Source organism: Nelumbo lutea, chromosome 4, assembly GCF_056320005.1.
Source record: "Nelumbo lutea isolate HS-2025 chromosome 4, American lotus-T2T, whole genome shotgun sequence".
NCBI classification, from domain to species: domain Eukaryota; kingdom Viridiplantae; phylum Streptophyta; class Magnoliopsida; order Proteales; family Nelumbonaceae; genus Nelumbo; species Nelumbo lutea.
Window position 1 is genome coordinate 100,916,431 of NC_142687.1, and position 20,272 is coordinate 100,936,702.

Consider the following 20,272-nt stretch of genomic DNA (forward strand, 5'->3'; position numbering starts at 1 on the left):
GAAGACGAAGTAGAGTCACCACCTAAATTCTTTAAGTGCCAATGACGAGGCAGCCATGAGGATGACTGTCTCCACAAGCTACTAGTTGAATAAGATTTCATCAACAACCACCCCAATAAAAGTTGTGAGGAGGAAGATGTTGGTCACTAAACCTAAGGGATCACATTATTTACCTTCAAGAGGGACACACCGCCTTTTTTCCTATAAATTATTACTTGGTTATATCTATTTGATGTATGTTTCTTCATTAACCTTTTTTGTAGGTGAAAGAGTTGCAGTTCCAGAGAAGGTGGTTCCACAGACAGTTATTGGTAGCTGCCAAGTAGAGATAGGCACATGGAGCAATGCTAAGTAGTTTACGCTCTTGTATAAGAGTGTTGGTAGATAGTTTAGGTTCATATTTGAGAGCAATGCCATAAATTTTCACGGATAATACCTTTTCAAGTATTTCTCATTAATGGATTCAAGACATAGTCCATCAAGAGTAAGCACCATTGTTGTAGACTTCTTGCACCTTATGTGAGCCATCTCACTTGGGGTCAAACTTTTTCCCAGAGCGATGTGATAGAATGATCGGCCTACTCATTTTTATTAAAGGCTTGAGCCATTCGGGCTTGGTAGCACTCTAAGCATTGTAGTGCTTCTAACCTTTTCTCGTCCAGGCCATTGAGCTTTGTGAGCCTAAGCCTTGCATTCTCATTGTCTATAAGCCCTTCTTGGATTGCCATGTGTAGTGGCAAATTTTGTACTTCAAGTGGAAGCACCATCTCGACCCCATAAATCAACATGTGGTTGCTTGTGTAGCTGTACGGTAGGAAGTATTATTGGCTCACATTGCTTCGCCCATACATTCATGCCAACATCTTTTACTTCTAGAGACTACTGTATCCAACAATTTTGCATAAGGGTTTATTAAATGCCTCAACCAAGTCATTTGCAGCCACATTGTACATATTGGAGCACCTTTGTTTAATACTTGTCGTTCTTGCAAAATTGTTTCATTAAATGGTTGCGAAATGGATTCCCATTGTCAGTCACAATATAACTTGGGATGCCATAGTGATAGATAATGTAATTTCTAATGAACTCCATGATCATCTCTTTCTTGACTTCTTTGAGTGCTATAGATTCAATCCACATAATCAGTGGCAGAAAGGATGTAAAGATATCCCTTGGAGACTTTTGGAGTGGACCAATAACATCTAATTCCCAAGCATCAAAGGGCCATGAAGCAACCATTGGGTGCAGAGACTCTAGAGGTTGTTGAATGAAGTCTCCATGAAATTGACATGCTTGGCAGATATTCCCTCGAGTCATTTACCATTGTTGGCCAATAATACCCCATTCTTATATTTCAGATCATGGAGTTTAGGCCTAGACTGATGAGCCCCACAGGTTCCAGCATGAGCAACATCTAATGTAATTGTTTTCTCCTCTATTTTTAGCGTTTCATTGTTAGATGAACCTAGTTAAATGATTTGAATTCAAATGCAAGGAGCCATGTTTGGCCAACCATAATTTCCTTTTATTTAATCATAATTTCCAAGTGGTCCTCTCCTTAAAGGTGGGTTCAATTCCTAAGAGTTGTGGTTGAGACCAAATGCCACTTGGCAAGGGATTGAGATCACACAAAAGGTAATTCATCCAACCATGATTTTGCTTCTTCAATTGACAACAATTTGGGTGCTATTACAACCATTTAAATGAGTACCACTAAGCTGATTTGAGAGAATCTCTCTATTCGATTTGAGCGCATCAATCTAATTTATTGTGATTCGAGAGGAAACCTCTCTAATCAATTTTTCAAATTTTTGTCCTTTGTTGGTTGGTTGGGCTTTATCACCTGTTTTGCCATTTTACCAAGATACACTTTCCAATTGTATCTCTTAAGATTTATCTTGATATTCTCTTATGAGTTGCACGTTTGGATTGAGGCAAGCCACGTGCTAGGAGAGAGAGAACTCATTCTCATGGTGTTAACATCCTATGTCCTGGGTCTTCAAGGAGTTTGTGATGAGAAATTCTTGCAGACTTTGTCCAAGATTATATTGTTTATATTAGGATGGGATTACAGGAAAAAGTCAAGAAGATACTTGGTTTGAGTGAAATTCTTTCAGAACTTGTCCAAGATTATATTGTTTATATACTTGCAAATGAATGTTTGAATAAGCAGTGCTTTTGAACACAGATAAGAGGTGTTCTGGTGTCTAACATTAGAAGAGCATTTACTTGGGAGGGTAAGATGGAAGAATGCCTTTGGCCCTTCTTAGACATTCAGGGAAGTTTCATGTTGTGTTTCTATTTGTTGACTGTAGGTATGGAGGGAGAGAATAAGGAAATTTTGTAAAATCATTTTATTCTATGGTAAATGTTTATAAAATCACCTTATTTATCTGTGATGGGGATGATTTGAGGGAAAGATGTAATTTTACCAAGACCAGATCTTCAGTGACTCTGGATAGTACTGAGGTTGATGATTTTTGGGAGTGAGGATGCCCATTGAACATTTGGTGCATCATTTGTAATTTGACTCAAGAAATGAAGTTCTTATACCTATCATATTTTTGTTTACTTTATTGTTACTATTGATGTGGAGCATAGTTTTCAAGGCGCCAAGGCGAGGCTAGGTGACTGGGGGGTGCCTTGTCGCCTAGTCGCCTAGGTGTCGCCTAGGCAATGGAATTTTATGTTGAAAACATAGATCCTAGGGCAGTTCCCTAGGTACCATAACCATATTTCTTTAATAATTATTCATGATTTTCATAAAAAAAGTATAAATTTCATGTTGAAGTATAGAAAATCAACATATTCATGAGAAGAAAAGGAAGAAGGAAAATAAAATTCAAAAAATATAGGGACTGAACCCTTATTTTTGTTATAGGAAAAGAAGAAAGAACCAGCACACAACTTCAAGAGAAAAGAGTAAATCACTTATGGCAATCAATATAAGAATATAGAGAAAAGATAAATCTGTCCTTAATAGCAATAGCTACTTTTCTAGCAATCAACTAGAGAGAAGAATAAAAGAAAATTTAACTTTATTGATGTAACATAAAACAAATTCAATATGAATGATATGAATAGTGTCGTGTTTCAATATGAATAAGTGAACAATGGCCCGATCAGATTTATCAAAAAAAAAAGGGCCTGATCAGTATTGTGAATAGCATTATTATCTAACTTCTTAGTCTCCTGAAACACTACAAAACATCAATATTAACCACCTAAACTACCCCTGGCTGTTGGACTCTATTAATTGATGTTCGAATCAACCAATTGTGCTCCCCAAGATACCCTTCTATTGAAGAAACAGATGGAAAAGACAAAACTGACCCTATTTTCTTATAACTGAGGCTAATGACCCGATTAACATGAAGTTGAACCAAAATTATTATTTGGTGACTAGAGATGCTGGGCATGTTGGTCTAATCTTTGACTTTGGCCAAATGTTGACAGTTCAAGTCTCATAGAATTCTGGCAAAAATAACCTCGTTCAAAGCCTTCAATCTGATATTGATAAAAGAAAGACTTTAATCTGATTAGTTTGATATTTAGGTCTCTTCTACACTATTTTGATCAACCTGAACATGAATGTTCTGAAAACATTCTTAAAGTGTCAGTATCTGGTCCGACTAGTTTAATCCTTTTCTACAAATGTGTAAAGTTTCATGATATCAATAACTTCGTGAAGCTGTTTATGATGATTAATAATTGCTAGCAATGCTCAGGTTATAGCAGCAACTAATCGAGCTGATATCCTTGATCCTGCACTTATGCGTTCCGGTCGATTGGATCGTAAAATTGAGTTGCCTCATCCATCTGAAGAAGCGAGGGCCAGAATAATGCAGGTTGAGCTAATTATTAGCTCTTGATAATAATTACAGATCTACATACTTTCTTTTAGTTGTTATTTAGTTATTTTTCTTTTGATTGGAATTACAGATCCACTCGAGAAAAATGAATGTGCGTCCAGATGTGAACTTTGAGGAGCTTGCTCGTTCAACAGACGACTTCAATGGGGCACAACTAAAAGCAGTGTGTGTAGAGGCTGGCATGCTTGCTCTCCGCCGAGATGCAACAGAGGTTTGTTTCCTATTCCACTTTCTGTTTTCTATTTCAATTGCTTCGAGGTATAAATGGATAACTATTGGATTTCTATGTGCACCATTTTGAATTTATTCTGCCACTGAACTTTGCCTCTGATCTCTAAGGAAACAAGCCTAAAGTAACAACCCACAAGCAATGTTAATATAATGTTATTTATTTTTCATATTCATAAAAAGAAAATGCTATTTATCTTTAATTGATGTATGCCATTGTTATCATCAGTTGTCTCTTAATTTCTAATCAACCTTAATCACCCGTTTGAAGTATTAGTGTTATCATTTGGGATCCATTGAGTTGGTCTACAACCTACTTCCGTTGTTGTACCTGACTGGTGGTCCGGATGTATGCCTTGCAATGTTACCTTGATTGACAATCTAGAATTTCCTGTCGAATTGGAATGTAGTGGTGCCTTCCTTGCTCATGTCTATTATTTCATAAGACAATAATTTTATTTTGTAGGAAAAGAATTTATTATTTGGTGAAATGGTAAAATCTCTATCTAACAAGTGTGAGAATGTGGATTTGAGTCTTTGGAAGCAGCTACTTTGTGCAAAAGGTTAAATGCCAAAGTTTAGGACTGTACCCGTCTCTGACCCCGATATAGCCGAGACCAATATTAGATAAAAGATTTTTCTAGACAAAGAAAATTCATTAAAAATAAACGGGAAGAGACAAAGCTAGGTGCTAAGATGTCATCACAGATTGAGACAAACCATCATAACCAATTAATATCACCATTATCCGTGTCATCATCTTTGCTTTCGTTGCTTCCATCAACTGATTTTCAATTATTGCTATTTTTGGGTTATATGGAAACATTTTAACGTCTGTGGATCTAAGATGGTGTCTTGTTATGATCTAGGTGACCCACGAAGACTTCAATGAGGGAATTATTCAGGTACAAGCTAAGAAGAAAGCAAGCTTAAATTATTATGCATAGTTGTGACTTGTGTCATTTGTTATTGTATTATGTAAAAATTGCAAGTGAATTTCTGTCCTAGCTATCTAACAAACAGGCGTTTTAAGAACAATGACTTATGAGATATCTAGATTTCCTTATTTTTTTCTTTTTTTTTCGAGGTAAATGATGAACAGCTACATACACATTTATCCAAAAAACTTTGGATCTGAATCTCCCTACATTTTATCATAATCTTGGTTTTACCCTAGAAACTATCCATCAACTCTTGAAACTAAGCCCAACTATGATATAGAGACTTGGTTTCTGTCACTATTGGCAGTGTTTTCAACCTTTCGAAATCATTATCCAGTCGTGATTCTGGGTTCGGTTTACTTGAAATTTGGTTGTTCGGTTAGGGTGATCTTTGCCCTGTTGTATCCAAGGTTCAAAATGTCCACAGCCTGTATCGGTATTATTTTTGTGTTTTTTTTTTTCTTTGAAACTGGTTCAAAGGAGCTGGTTTAAGGCCGGTCTACCCTCTGAACCACTTGCCGACCCGAAACACCCCCTGTAGGGGTGTATCGGGATGAAATTTTGATCCTTGGTTATATCCTAATTTTTATATTGTGTATACATATATATAGAAAACCTTGATCTTTCAAGATGTCCCATATGCAGCCTCAAGACCTTTCCTCAAGCAAAGATTGCAGAGAGGGTACCAAAGGCTGCTCAACTCTGCTAGGTCTAGATTAACCATGGCAGTTCTTTCAAATGTTTTTTCATAGTCCGAAGAGAGCAACAAGGCAACAGTACAGAAGGATTTGAACTTTGAAGGTTGGGTTGGGTATTTCTTCTCTCTTATATCCAAGCCTTAAAGTGTTAATTTAATGTTGTTGCCACTTGATATAGATGGAGGAGTTTAGGCTTCAGGAAACGTCTAAAATTCAAATAATTTGTTTAGACGTGATTCTCGTGGTTCAAGATTGCAGTGACTGTGATCTACTTTCCATGAGTGCGCTGCCCTAAGAGATTGGAGCAGTGGCAATCTGTTTGAGGGAGGATAATCGTAATTAGCTATGGTTTGGGTGGAGACGGTAGCAATATTTCTTGTCTTCCAATGTTCGGCAGGAAACCATAAGTCAGAAGCTCCTCCCACCTTTTCGTTACCTTGCTAAAAGAAGAAAACCCGTCCTTCGTGGTAAATAGGTTTTGTTCAAACACTGGTACATAAACAAAATGCAACCTGACATAAGTCAGAAGCTCCTCCCACCTTTTCGTTACCTTGCTAAAAGAAGAAAACCCCTGTCCTTCGTGGTAAATAGGTTTTGTTCAAACACTGGTACATAAACAAAATGCAACCTGACCTAAGATGGTGCTACTGGAAACCACGGAGATCTTCCATATTGCCATGGTCCATGGTTAGATCGGGAAGGTGGGATCTTACTGCTGAGAATGGCGAGGGTTCAAAAGCAATGACAAGGTGTGAGCTGTATGGGTTCTATTTGATTTGTTTACATCACAGAAGGATGAACCGTAGTCTGCCTAATTTTTGGATACAAACCACTGTTTTCAAAACCGGATTGGACTGGATGGTCGAACCAGAAAAACTGGGAACCGGTCACCTGACCGGTTCCGTTTTCCCCCAAAACCGAAAAACCATTGATTTTAGTCAGCAAACCGCTGAACTGGCCGGTTAACCGTTCGAACCATTTTCCAATTTTTAATTTTTTTTTTTCAAAATTTTTATTTTTTTGTCAGAACGGGCCGACCATTTGGGTCAAATGGTTGGACCGTTTGAACTGGTAACCGGACCTCTGACCGGTTTGGTCACCGGTTCGTTTTTAAAAACCATGATACAAACCATGCTCTCATTTTTGGGATAAAACTGCCAAAAAGTGCAAAAAAAAAAAACTGCTGATTTTTTATGCAAAAATTACACAAAACTGAGCCGAGCTACATATTTACATTGGTTGAGTGTTTGTACTCTTACCAGAAACAGTGTCAGGTTCTTAACTTGGGTGCTATTTGGCAAGTCCTTTTTGAAAGATCTTCTGGAAGATCTGACAGCCAAAAGACGTAATGGGCTTTTACATAAAAATCTTAGCATTTCAGATACCATTTGGTTGGAGGCACATATTTTTATACCTCTTTCCATCCGAAGATGAAACAAAAACAAGGTGAGAAGCTCCATTTCTAGCTTTCTGAAATAAGTTTGAATCAAGCTTCTCGTGTCTTTTTGGGATGTAATCTTTCGGTGGCTTTTAAACAACTGACAGTTTGCATGGAAAGACACGCCAAGGCTTCCAAGAGAGTGCAGAGGAAGTGGATGGCTTTGTATTGGCTTTTGGGGAGGTAGCTCATGGTGATCATGGCGTCTTCTTCTTTTTGTTAGTGTTTTTTTTTCTTCTTTTTTTTTTTCTGGGGATGGGGAAGGTTCTATGATCAGGGAGATTATTGTTGATATTTACCACTCTGACCCGTTAAACGACTATACATGTGAATCATAAATAGAACTGGAATGTTGTTTTGGGGGGATTGGTGGGAGGCCAAGTTGCAGTTTGGGAAGGATGATTCTCATGAAAATCCTGATTATCTATCAAATGGAAACACTTTGCCATGTATCGAAAGAAATGTCCTTTGCATCAATAGTGGGGACTAAACCAAAGGTCAAGAAAAAGAATCAACTTCATTTTATTTATTCACACTCAAGTGCATGTTTTGAAAATTTAAAGAACAATTAAGAGTGTTTTTCTCTTTTAATTTTTTCATTGATCTTGATGTTTGCTTAAGTGTTTTAACAGGGTATATTTAAGTAGTTAGTGAAAAGTACATGGTCTATGTAGTTTTGAAATCATAGGATATATTTAAATAATTAACCCTTAATATGAATTAAACTCGAAATTTAATTGGAACTGTGAAGAAGGTAGACGCGCATCAAATCCAATAATCAATTGGATGTCAGTTCTAACATCCAAATCTGAGGTAATCAGCAGCAGGTAGATGCCAACTTGGGTTTGAGTTTCAGAGTCCATTTACAGACTTATACAATATTCATATTAAAACAATTAGATAATCTGGGGATGTTCATTCACCATTCACCTTTACAATAGGCAACGCCCAAAATACTGCATTGTGTTGATGCATAGTATACAATTAGTTTTGAGTGTTTGACCCATTGAAACGTCATATACAGGGTGTCAAGGTTCAATTGCAGGGTTCTGTTAAACCAAATACACCATAGTTCAGTGCAGTTCATTAAAAGATCCGGGAACGTTATGGCACACTTTTTGGCCAGAAAAGCACTATTTCTTTCATCAACATTTACCTGGTCCGATGTTCTAGACTTTTTGCGACAAGCTTTCCTAAATGATTGTACACTGAGCATCTCAAGTTAATTCTCATGTCATTTGGCGTAAAAAAAGAAAGTAGGTATTTTGGGCTTAGTGCCACTTTGGTCTCAGAACTTTAAAATGCGACAATTCAGTACCCAAACTTTTAAAGCGTGGCAATTCAGTACCTGTCGTTAAATAGATATTAACCCATCATTAAGTGGCATTTGAAAAAGACATAAATGTCCTTCAAGTGTTATTTAATTTTCTTTATCAACCATCTAAATGTTGACAAAAAATTAACAGTCTCAAATATTTGCCTTTTCCATTCAAGGAAGTTGGGGTCACGTTTGAGTGGGCATATTGGTGATCCCAATTTTCTTGAATAGAAGAGGCAAGGATTTGAAACTTTAATTTTTTGTCAATGTTTGGATGGTTGATAAAGAAAATTAGATGACACTCAAAGGACATTTGTGTCTTTTTCAAATGCCACTTAACGGTTGATTAATAGCTAGTTAACAATAGTTATTGGATTGTCATGTTTTGAAATTTTGGATACTGAATTGTTGCATTTTAAAGTTCAGGGACCAAAGTGGCACTGGGCCCAAAGTACAGGATACTACTACTACTACTACTACTAATAATAATATCATTTAACATAAAAGAACACATATACATACATATATATATATATATATATATAATATTTTTTAAATATAAGTGGGTTGGGCTGGGCCTAGGTTAGGCTTGAAGTATTAGGTCCAAGTCCAACCTTAAAATTTGTAGGCTTAGTGTGGGCCCAAGCTCTTGTCAAGGGTAGTTTTGTCATAAAAAATTTTGATAAATTTGATTGGCCGTTTAGGATGGTTTGGTCATGTAAAATACTTAAATGCTTATACTATGTAAACAACATCTATTAAGTAATCCTTAGAATTTTAGACAATTAAATTCATTGATCATGGGATCTTGAGGTTTTGAAAAGTCCTGGTGACCATTTAGGGTGGTCTGGTTATGTGAACAACATCTATCTATTAAGCAATCTTTAATGGCAGAAATCTAGTGGAAGATAAATTTTAGATAATAAAATTCATTGATAAGGGGTTCTTGAGGTTTTGAAAAGTCGTGGTGGTGACTTTAATAGAGATGGCGAGTAAGTTAGGGTGAATTTCGAATAATATCTGTAAGCCAAACAAACACATGGACATTTTTGTTAGATAGTGTATGCCCTTAGCTCCAACTAACATATTGTATATATCTTTTTATGAAAACAAAATAACATTTCTTTTATTTGTTATGGATTTATTCAGCTGAATCATCTCTTAGTCCTTGTTAGTATTATTTATAAGACCACATGATTATTAAAATATGAATTCAAATATTCACTACTAGTGGATAGACTTGAAGAATCTATCTAGAGGCAATTAAGAGAATATTTAGATATATAAAAGGAACTCCAAAGATAGGACTATGGTATGGGAAGAATAATGATTTCAGACTCGTCTTCAGGAAGTAAAACTGATAGAATGAGTAGTAGCGGTGCTTGTCAATTTTTAGGGCCTTGTTTAGTTTCATTGATGTGAGAAAAAAAAAAAAAAAAAAAAAAACAAGCATCAGTAGCTTTAGATTCATTTAACTCAAAAAAAAAAGTTAAAATGGACCCTTTTTTTTTGATAAAACGAGAGGGGCTGCCCACTTTTTTTTTAAATGGAGTAATGGACTCATTTTAACTATCTTGAAGAATCCTAAGAAAACTAGAGTCCTTATCAAGTCGGAATTAATGTCCAATTAGCCTTACGAAGGGACCAAAATGGATCAAATAATGCCTACTCTCTTAAGATAGAATTAGATACATGAAATTCATCTGGTAAATAATATGATGATTTGGGAAGACCAAAAAATATCCTAAAATTGAAAATGAAGAAGGGTGATAAACGGAAAAAAAAAAAAAAGAAACAAACAACCAGCAAAAAGCAAACAAACTGCGTCCAACCAAAAGCCATATAGAGAACAATCATGTCCCTTAATAGTGCGTGAGACGAGTATGTATATACATTTAACACTGAAACCCACAGTTCTAGATTAATAGGGAATTGCAAATCTAGTCAAACATAGACGTCCAGCAATTTCACTTGGAAAATTTCAGAATGTCCGTTTCACAACCAAGATACTGGAATGGAAATTTCTGACTCGAAGTACCCACATCAAAAACTTGCGAAGAAGAACTGCATTTGTTCTGCTGGTAGAGCTGATCTAGACTTTGATGGGAGTGGGATGCCAGAAGTTTGTCCAAGAAAGACCAATCTCCATTAATCCTCTGATCATGCTGAAGCAGTCCACCTCCGCTGGATGTTAACTTCATAAGGTTGTGAGAGCACTCAATGTCCGTGGTGTTGAACGTAATAGGCGGAAAGAAAGATGGAGCAACAGCTGACTCTGGGCTCATCAACTGTGGAAGATGCATGGAGCCATCGAAGGTAAAATCATACTGGGTTAGAAAATTTTGTTTTGGATCCAATGGAAGAGACCCACTTGCCTTGAAGTGATTGAAATTTTCTTCTTCCCGAGTAGCTTCTGGTTGGAAGCCTCTGTGATGGTTCTTCTTCTTGAATACCCTACAAACAACCCACCCATCTTCCTGCTAAACCGATAGATGGGAGAAAGAAATTAAGTAATTAATCTAATAACACTACTTAATGAAGAACCTATAGTGTTTCTCTGTATGCAATAATTAATTTTCTAGAACACTGGCATAGAGGAGACGACGACGATATGATTTAATTTGGATCATGATTCATGAAGAAATTAAGGCTGGATGGATATTTATATATATATATCTATACCTGCTGGAGTTCTGTATTCTCGTCGTCAAGGCGATACTCATGCATGATCCAGTCTGTCTTTTGGCCATGAGGGGCTCGTCCAGTGTAAAAAACAAGGGTCTTCCTCATACCGATTCTCTTGGAATTGCTGAGGTGAATGGCCTTGTCCCTGCCGGTGGCCTTCCAAAATCCAGCTGTAGTGGCCCGATTTGTTCGAGTTCCGGTTGGATACTTTTTGTCCTTGTGGCTGAAGAAGTACCACTCATTCTGAGGGCCCGATCCAATTCTGCATTTTTCTGGATACCACCAAACATGCAAATTAATAAATAAAGTTGAGTCCCATTTGTTATCACCGCACCGGTTTTGGGTTTTGCTGCTTCTAGGAATTGAAGGAGGTACTCTTAATGTGGATAAACTACTACCAAAAGCTGTTTGGACTTTGAAAGCTCTTGGTAAGAGTACTGCTTTTAAAAACACTGCCAAACAAAATTTGAGCTTGCTTTTGGTGGTATGTAATGAGGCCAAATATTAATTACAGTATACATATAAGCTGGGAATGGTGAGCTTAGTGGGTCTCACCAAACATACAAAAGTACGTTCTTCCCATGGAACCACGTTATCCTAAACTTAAAGAATGGGTCTCACTTTCTTTGAATCGTTTAAATGGGGTGCAGAACCATCGACAGATGGAAAAGAAAGCCACATAACCCATGTTGTCATGTGAAGTTTCAGATTCTTTCAGATATTCGCTCCTTTAACGTAGACTGTTAGTAACTTAGATTGCTCAAATATTAGCAAAATGAACCAAGGAAACATTAAAATAAATTTAGTTTCCACTCTAAAGATCATAGATTGAGGGGCTTAGATAGCTATCAAGCCTAAATGTAAAGAAGAAGGAAGAAGTGGTGAAGTTGTCTATTACCTTTGAGGTCCCAGGGTTCAAGCTTGTTAAGATCGACATCCCTGATAACGTCGAGGTCTATGACCTCGTATGCAACCTTCTTCCTCAGATAATAGTAGAGAAGTTCCTCATCCGTTGGATGAAATCGGAAACCTGGGGGAACCGATACTTGTCCATTTGCTGGCATCATCCTCATCTTATCTTGTCTTTCAGCTACCCTGAACATTACAGGAGAGTGAAGAATACAGTACTGTTACACATCTGAAACAAACTAAATAAAACAGGAAGCTTTTGTAAACTATTTAAGTAGGGCTACGTATCACGCTATCTGGCCTGGTAATGTTTGTGAAGAAAAAGAGGTAGAAGAAGCAGAAGAAGACCCAGAAAGAACTGTAACTGAATGCTCACCTCCTAATCTTTCCTCAGTTATCTTCCTTTCTTATCGTGTTTTATCTATTAATTTCTTGAGTAAAATCAACACCTGATCTGATCTAGGAAAATCAACACCGGTCAAGATGAAAACAAAAGATGTTCTTCTTCTCGGTTAACTTTTCATTTTTTTCGCCACAAAATCTTCTGGTCTTTTGTTCAGACCCTATGAAGTAATAATGCCAGTCGGAGTTCAGAAACTTCAGGAACCATCTCTGATAATGAGACTTCCGGTTCTGGAAACCATTTCCACAAGAGTAAAAAAGAAAAGCACATTCCCTCCTTACGGAAAAAAGAAAAGTCGTCTAAAGGAAAAGGAGGAATGAATCCCAATAAATCATTTAGTAGAACCTTCATTAAGATCCCTGCATTCCATTGCTCTCGTTTTCAGATTCCATTTCGTTATGAAAACAGAGTCAAGAAGAAGCCAAAAAGAAAAAAGAGCCATTATATTTTGCTGAGAAAACTGAAAAGGAGCTAACAGGATAAATTCCTAAGCTCCAATGACGAATAAGAAGAAGAAGAAGATATATAACTCTGCTAGTATCCTTAAAAAAGTACACCATTTAATATCGTCATACTCTCATCCCTGTCCCTTACTAAATCAAGTTCAGTAATACCAAAAAGCAAGAAAATTTGAGTAAAATGGAGATGAATAACAAACACAGACCTCTGGATAAGGAAATCGTTCTTCTCAGCAACGCAACGCAACGCAGAAGAAAGACGACCCAGGAATACAAACAGCAAGGTAGCCAATTCCTTCGCTTGTAGCGTAAGAAGTGGCTTTAGCCTTTAAGAGAGAGAGAGAGAGAGAGAGAGAGAAATGATGCGATGAACTTAATACCGAGGACGAGGAACAGAAAGAAAGAAAAATAATAAAATAGAAAGAGAAGAAATTTGAGGTGCATAGGTTACGGTGAGATTAGGAAATGTCCATTGAATCGGGGTACTTGTCCAGGAAATCGCCCCATAAGAATGAAGAAAATAAGCACAGCTGTCAAATGGGGCTATATGATAATCGGTTTTAATTTGAAGATTTTATTATTATCAATATTCAATCATATGTAGTCAAGAGCCAGAGGAATGAAACCTTCTATTCCATTCCCCACCGCTTCTATTCTTCTAACCTAATAATATTTTGTCTTGTTTTCCCAAAAGGATCAGGATGTGTAATGCTTTATTTACTACTATATATATATATATTAGATAAATGAAAATTATCTAAAAACTCTGTTGACTTCACTGAGACATTAATGGTAAAAACTTCCCCAACTTTTGGATACCTCCAATGACTCCCTTGAGACATGGCAAACCAAATGTCCAAAATTATTATTCTACCCTTCGTTTATTTTCTAAAAAAAAATACATGAGCATGGGGTACATATATGGACGGTTCTTATTAATGTAGATCTTAGTAACTAGTTCAATATTTAGTCCTTGTTCATTTTTTAGTAAGTTATTTATGCGGGTAAATACAGTTATTTGGGTAAGTTTTTCTTAGAAAATATTTATCGGGGTAAGTGCATTTAACCATATTCTTTTATTTCTCATATAGATAAGATAATAATCATTTTGGCCATAAAAATCTATCATTAAAAAGACATTTTTGTCCAATTCAAGTGTTGGCAACTTTCTCTCTAGGTGGGAAAGTTATTTACCCACCTAGGAAATGGGTATCACTTACTAAGTGATACTCAGAAAAATAAGCTTTCCCTAATCCTCACATAAATTTGAAAAAAGAATATGGAATTCTTGGTCAATGGAAACCAAAATCCCATTGACCAACTTTAACCCCTCTGAAAATCTGAAAAAAGAATGCCCTCTTAGATTTTGGTACAAGATATTGTTAGGATGTAGAGAACATGTTTTCCTTTTTTTATGCATAAATTTTGAAAATAAGTAAAAAACAATTTTTGAGTTAATTGATCAACAAATTGGAGGTGGGAGAAAAAATGACCAGCATGTATTAGGGGTATTTTTGTTATATTGAAATGTAAAGTCAGTCAGGGTCATTTTTATCATTTAGGCTATGTTTGGTTTGCAGGAAAAATGTAGGGAAAGAAAGGGAAAAGTAGGAAAACCTTTACAATCCTTGTATTGGTTTCCCTACCTTTTCCTTCAAACCAAACATAGGCTTAAAAATTACTTTTTCTATGTCAGTTAAATTATTGTGACTTGTGAGACCTTGAGACAAATTTCTTACGAATTTACCCTACCGCAATCTATTAGGCTGCGTTTGGTTTTGGGGGAGTGAAAGCTAATAAAATTTGAAACATCTTCATTAACCTTTAAACACCTAATCAAACAAAACAATTAAACAAATATAATCTCCAGTCAAAAAAATAAATAAAACAAAACCTAATTAACTTCCCTCTAAGTTGAATACCATGTGGGCTTTCTAATTGGCTTAAATCTAATGGAATGGCTAAAACCGCATTAGAAACCAAATTAGACTAATAAAACAGTTTGGTCTAATTTGGTTTCTATACTAAAACATTTGATTTGGTCTGAAAATTTCTTACATCATAATTTTTTAATTTGATATGAGATTTTCTCTAAACAAGACCAAACTAGACTGTGAACATTTGTGGGTGAGAAAAATGACTAATTCAAAGGGCCTAAATTAGGCTTGTGAATGGTACTTAAAAGGATGTGACCTGGTTGGAAGTTGGATTCAATTATCTCAGACTTGGATGGGACATTTATATAAATGGGTCACATTCGAATGGTGTGAGTCCAATCAATAATCGGATCAGATTTGGATGCTTGTACACGTATATATGTATAAATAATAGGTTTATGAGTTTATTAAAATTACCTCTAAAAATAGGGTTCAAAAATCACAATGTAGTATCATATTGCATATGCTAAATATCGGGTATTTTGTATTTTTGTTATTTTCACAGGATAGACCTTGCTTAATCCAACCCCCTATAAAATTTTGAAAAGAAAGCTAGAACAAAAGAAGAAGAAGAAGAAGAGCATAATGGAAACACCAGATACTTTGAATCAACGTTTTTTAAATTGAATCGGACCACGGACCTGTAAGAGGTCTGGTTTCTAGGTCGAACGGTTTGACTGTTCGAATTGAATGAACGGCCCGTTCTAACAAAAAAAATAAAAAACCACCAAACTGTTGGACGGTTCGAGCATCTGTATCAACGATTTGCTGATCAAATTAACGGTTTTTAGAGAAATAATGATTCTGAGGTAAAATGGTTGACCGGTTCCCAATTTTTCCGGTCCAACCATCCGATTCAGTCCGGTTTTAAAAATCATCCTTTTAAAACCGTATTGTTGATATGTTTAAGTTGCTCTCTAATTTATCTTGATATATTGTATTGTTGAAGGTAAATATATAAATAAATGAAAATTCCCCCTGTTCCTCTTTTACATTTGAGATCAGTCGATCGAAACCCTATTCCTAACCAAGGATCAAAACCGTATTGTTGATATGTATCGTATCGGTGAGCCACTGATACACAAAATTGGGCTACCAAAACGTAAAATTATCATACAGGGGCAGAGGGGAGACGTGGCATTATATGAGTACGTGGACCTGACCAAACTCGGGTCAAACCCAGGTCAGACCAATTCATTTTAGACCAACTAATTAAGGGTTCAAGCTTTGAATATTCTAGAATGCTAATTAAACATGGGCATTAATAAATAAATAAGGGAACATTCCAGGATAAGGGTAAAATGGAAAATGTAAAGAATTTTTTTAAATCTACTTCACCCAAAATCTTAGGATTTCATACCTATTTTAAGGGACCTTTCATTCCATAGAATCTAGGATGCATTTTGTGGCCATAAAAGAGAAGGAAACCCACTTCTTCTCTCTCCACCTCTTCCCTCTCTTCCTTCTCTCTCCTCTATTTCACCACCACCATTCCTTAGACACAAATACAAAATACAAGATCTTGCACTTTACATAATTGTATTTGCATTCCTTTCAAATGTAGCATTAACAAAAATCCTGACTCCACTCCTATTGTCATATGTGTTCTGTTATGCATGGTTGTAGTTGTATTCTAAATTACATATAACCACAACCATTGTTCTATTTGTGGTTCATTTCTTGGTCTTAGCACATTGTTAACATTTCAGTGAGGCTTAGACATGTATATAAGTAATTCATTTATCACCATTCAATTTTGAAAGTATGCCCAATTATTTATTATATGCTAACAATAATATGCAATACGTTGAAAATGTGATGTAACATGTTAAAAGTTATATACAATATATTAAAAACTATATAATATGTGAAAATACAATTAATATATTAATAGTATATATAATATATTCTGTCACATATATGAAATATATGTTGTATTTTATAAGTATAGGAATATGGCCTATGATGTGGAGATGTTAACCTTCTTTTTAAACCATGTGATTGTGTTCAAAACGTTGTCCTCCATAATGTTGAATAAATGAGAATTTTGCTGATTTTGGTAGTATCAACAAAATAAAAATGTCCTCTAGAACATTGGTTGTCTTCGAGATTGGAATGGCAGCAGGGTCAGGCCGGGTTTTTCCTGCCTCGTCCTTGACCCTGAACTCAAATGCCCTGCCCCTTTTTTGCCCAAAACCCTGGTGGGCTACAAATCCTAACCCCATCCCCATTTCTTTGTTACAGGGATCCCTGAATTTGTCTCCCCCAACCCTTGTCATTCCTACTTATATATTTACAAATTTATTTATTTTTTGATTTTTTCAAAACCTACCTAGAACTATTTTATAATATGTAGTATAATATAACATATATTAACATGTATTAATAGTTTATATATATATATATATATGGTGGACAAGTACCATCCCAACCATGGTTTTTAAAAACGAATCGGTCAGGGGTCGACTCAAACGGTCGGTCGTTCAGATAAAAACATAAAAAAATTAAAAAAAATAAAAAATTGAAAAATGGTCAAAACCATTCGAACAGTTAACCAGTCGGTTGGGGAAAAACGGTTTTGAAAAAAAATGGAACCGGTCAGGTGACCAGTTCCCAATTTTTCCGGTTTGACCGTTCGGTCCAATTTAAAAAACAGTGATCCCAATCCTATCCCTGACCCCTAAAGTTTCAGGTTTCCCCAAATCCACCCTAACCTATGGGGATGGATCAAGTTGCCATCCTAACTTTAAGATCCATATGAAACGTAAACACAACCACGAAAAGAAAGCCCTCAATTTTTCCTATTCAATCTTAATCATAAATGCTTTTGTCAAGTTTAGCCCTTCTTTTGGTTTGGTTAGGCTCATCGAATTCAGGTGCAATCTAAAACCCAATAGATCTTATCTGAATCGAATGAAAATTGAATTCTCATATCATGTATCTTGTTGTATCTAATCCAATTACTAGCTTATACATGTAAATGGATTTCGGATCAAATTTGGATAGGTAAATTTTTAATCAGATTGAACTCGAATTTAAGTACATTGAATCCAATATTCGATCTATTCCACGCCTAGCCCGAATATGGATAGATGGTCTATATATTGGCCATCTATATCATAATTTTTCGAGACCCAAATGGTTTTAGGTTGCGACAGATTTGTAGTCGGAATGAGAATGATCTATTTTATAATTTATTTAGTTCAGACAAAAGATCAAAATCAAAATTAAAATCAGTTGAAATGACATTTTATTTTCAAGGAAGGGAGAGAGAATAGTCATTCTCTTTAATGAAGAAATAGTATACAAAAAAAGGGAGAAAAATATTCAGCCTAAAGTTAGAAATTTTAGGCCCAAAGTACAGTTGGGGTAGATGTGGGTTCCTAATTGATGCCAATTTATGAATGAGCATTGGTGTATAAAATGAGAATTTTTGATATTTTAAATATTTATAAATCTGCAGCGGAATTTAGAAATCTGCATTGAACCTGTCCATACTTTTCCAAAAAAAAATGAAATTTTAAACAATTCATTTCAATTCCAATTCCAGACCTTATTCCCGTTAACCAAATGCGCCCTAAGTTTCATACAAGCCACCAAAAGAACATTTAAAACGCCACGAGAAAAATCTAAATTTCAAACAACATTTTCGTTATGTAATTTATTAAATGATCAGGGGCATTGATCTTGATTTGGTGAATACTCACGTGAGTACGGTTTCGGGTGATAACAAAAATGCAAAAACCCTCAAAGTGCGTAACTTCTGCACGTGGTTGATCCAACATGAGGCACACTGAGCAAGGCCTCGATATTCTTAAACAAGGGAAGAGGCCCTTTATTTCTGATCGGAGGGATTCTTAAGCAATCTCTCTCTCTTCTCTCTCCCGGTCAAACGGCGATGAGGGCTTTCGCCAGATATAATTACAACTACACCCTTGTACTTTTACTAATTGCAACAATATGATTAAAAATGATGCCGTTGCCTTAACGAAGACTCCAGCACGTTAATTGGTAGTTTAATGAGGAAATATTTAACATGTATCAGTCGTAAACAAGACTATAGCTTGTAGCGATGCTATTATTGATGATTATGTTATGATCATTATTCTATCATCATCAAGTGTTAATTAATTTCTTAGCCTTAAGCCAATAGGGAATCAGGTTTTGCATGTGATATCCTAACATATACAGTAACTAAGTTGATGTGTAACGTAACCTTTCTCTATCATGCGGAAAACCTAAGCAATGGAGCAGGAATCTGTGTTTAGAGTCTTCTAATGTCAATATATAGGTCGGGTCTGATTCGGGATAGGATGTATCAACTGTACTGAGCTAATTATTAATGGGTTTCATAACAAATTATTAATCAGATAATTCGGTTTGATAATATAATCTTAACAAAAAAAAATGATAATGAAATAACAAACTGTTTATATGTTAATAAAATAAGTGTTTTTTTAACCAAAATTATATACTGTTTATAAAATTTATCCTTTTACATATAAAATATAATAAAAATTATAATAAAACTAGAATTTCAGACTGGGTGATGATAAAATTTCGGTGGTAATTAATTCTCAACCTGACTCATTATCAACCATTCAATTCAAACCCCATTTTCTTTTGAGGTTCAGTTTACATATCTTAATCTGAAGAATAGTCATGTCGGGTTTCCAGCTGGCATTTTTGTAAAATAAATGGGTCGTGGGTCGGGTTTAAATTGTTCAAATTGTGTGATCCCACAAGAATATATACAGTCATAGGTTGATCGACAGCTGCAAAAAGTAATCCAGCAGCTGGCACATTATGACAAAAATAAAATATATTAAACAATGAAATATGGTTATAGGGTAGCTAGAAAAGAAGCTGGTTGGAGAACACTATGTGTCTTTTAGGGTTTGTTTGATGAGAGCTGCAATCAATGAACAGAATTCTTTAGAGGGTGTTTGGCATCGAAGTGTTTTATTTCACAAATGGCCCTGATTTATAAGTGTTTCTTTTCATCTATTTTTCTAAAAAATATAAAAAAATTAGAATGCAATTGATTGGGCATTTAAAGTGATTTGACTTAATATTATAACTAGCAGAGGGGGCCCTGCATTATAGGGGCTCGCTCATAAACTATCAGGCTCGAGCTCGGCTCGAGTCAAAAGCTCAGAAGTTTGAGCTCGGCTACCTTTAATTGCAGGTCTCTCAAGTAGCCGAGGTGTTGAGCCGAGGTCTTTCTCAATTGCCGAGGTGCCAAACTAAGGTCTCCCTCAACTGCTGAAGTGTCGAGCTGAGGTTTCCCTAGCATGTGAGGTGTTGAGCTAAGGTCTCCCTTAGTTGAGAAGGTGCCAAATCGAGGACTTCCTCAGTTGTCGAGGTGCTGAGCCAATATCTCCC

The 20,272-nt window shown here is 35.8% G+C and overlaps 2 protein-coding genes and 1 long non-coding RNA gene across 6 annotated transcripts in view; 2 read left to right on the forward strand and 1 right to left on the reverse strand.

The window, feature by feature from the left end:
- LOC148862213 (26S proteasome regulatory subunit 6A homolog) overlaps positions 1–5,239 on the forward strand; it is a 39,145-nt gene extending 33,906 nt beyond the window's left edge. The window contains exons 8-10 of the mRNA XM_088985489.1: positions 3,729–3,848; positions 3,943–4,083; positions 4,970–5,239. Of these exons, the coding sequence (XP_088841615.1) occupies positions 3,729–3,848; positions 3,943–4,083; positions 4,970–5,047 (339 nt within the window). The 3' untranslated portion in view covers positions 5,048–5,239. The remainder of the gene's footprint in view (positions 1–3,728; positions 3,849–3,942; positions 4,084–4,969) is intronic.
- Positions 5,240–7,001: 1,762 nt separating this feature from the next.
- LOC148862214 (uncharacterized) lies at positions 7,002–7,766 on the forward strand. The gene is made up of 2 exons (XR_016113126.1): positions 7,002–7,185; positions 7,285–7,766. It is a non-coding gene; the product is annotated as an uncharacterized LOC148862214 (long non-coding RNA).
- A 2,379-nt stretch (positions 7,767–10,145) lies between these two features.
- SMB (NAC (No Apical Meristem) domain transcriptional regulator superfamily protein) lies at positions 10,146–13,472 on the reverse strand. Of its 4 annotated transcripts, none has more exons than XM_088985956.1 (5): positions 13,157–13,421; positions 12,079–12,275; positions 11,178–11,452; positions 10,871–10,972; positions 10,339–10,783 (listed from the first exon to the last, which is right to left on the reverse strand). In XM_088985956.1, the coding sequence occupies exons 2-5, from the start codon at positions 12,251–12,253 to the stop codon at positions 10,463–10,465; spliced, it is 873 nt and encodes a 290-aa protein (XP_088842082.1). In that variant the 5' UTR covers positions 12,254–12,275; positions 13,157–13,421; the 3' UTR covers positions 10,339–10,462. The 4 variants fall into 4 exon arrangements, with proteins under 4 accessions (XP_088842080.1, XP_088842079.1, XP_088842082.1 ...); XM_088985955.1 differs by having other exon boundaries at positions 10,871–10,975; XM_088985954.1 differs by having other exon boundaries at positions 10,146–10,972; positions 13,157–13,472.
- Between the last annotated feature and the right edge of the window lie 6,800 nt (positions 13,473–20,272).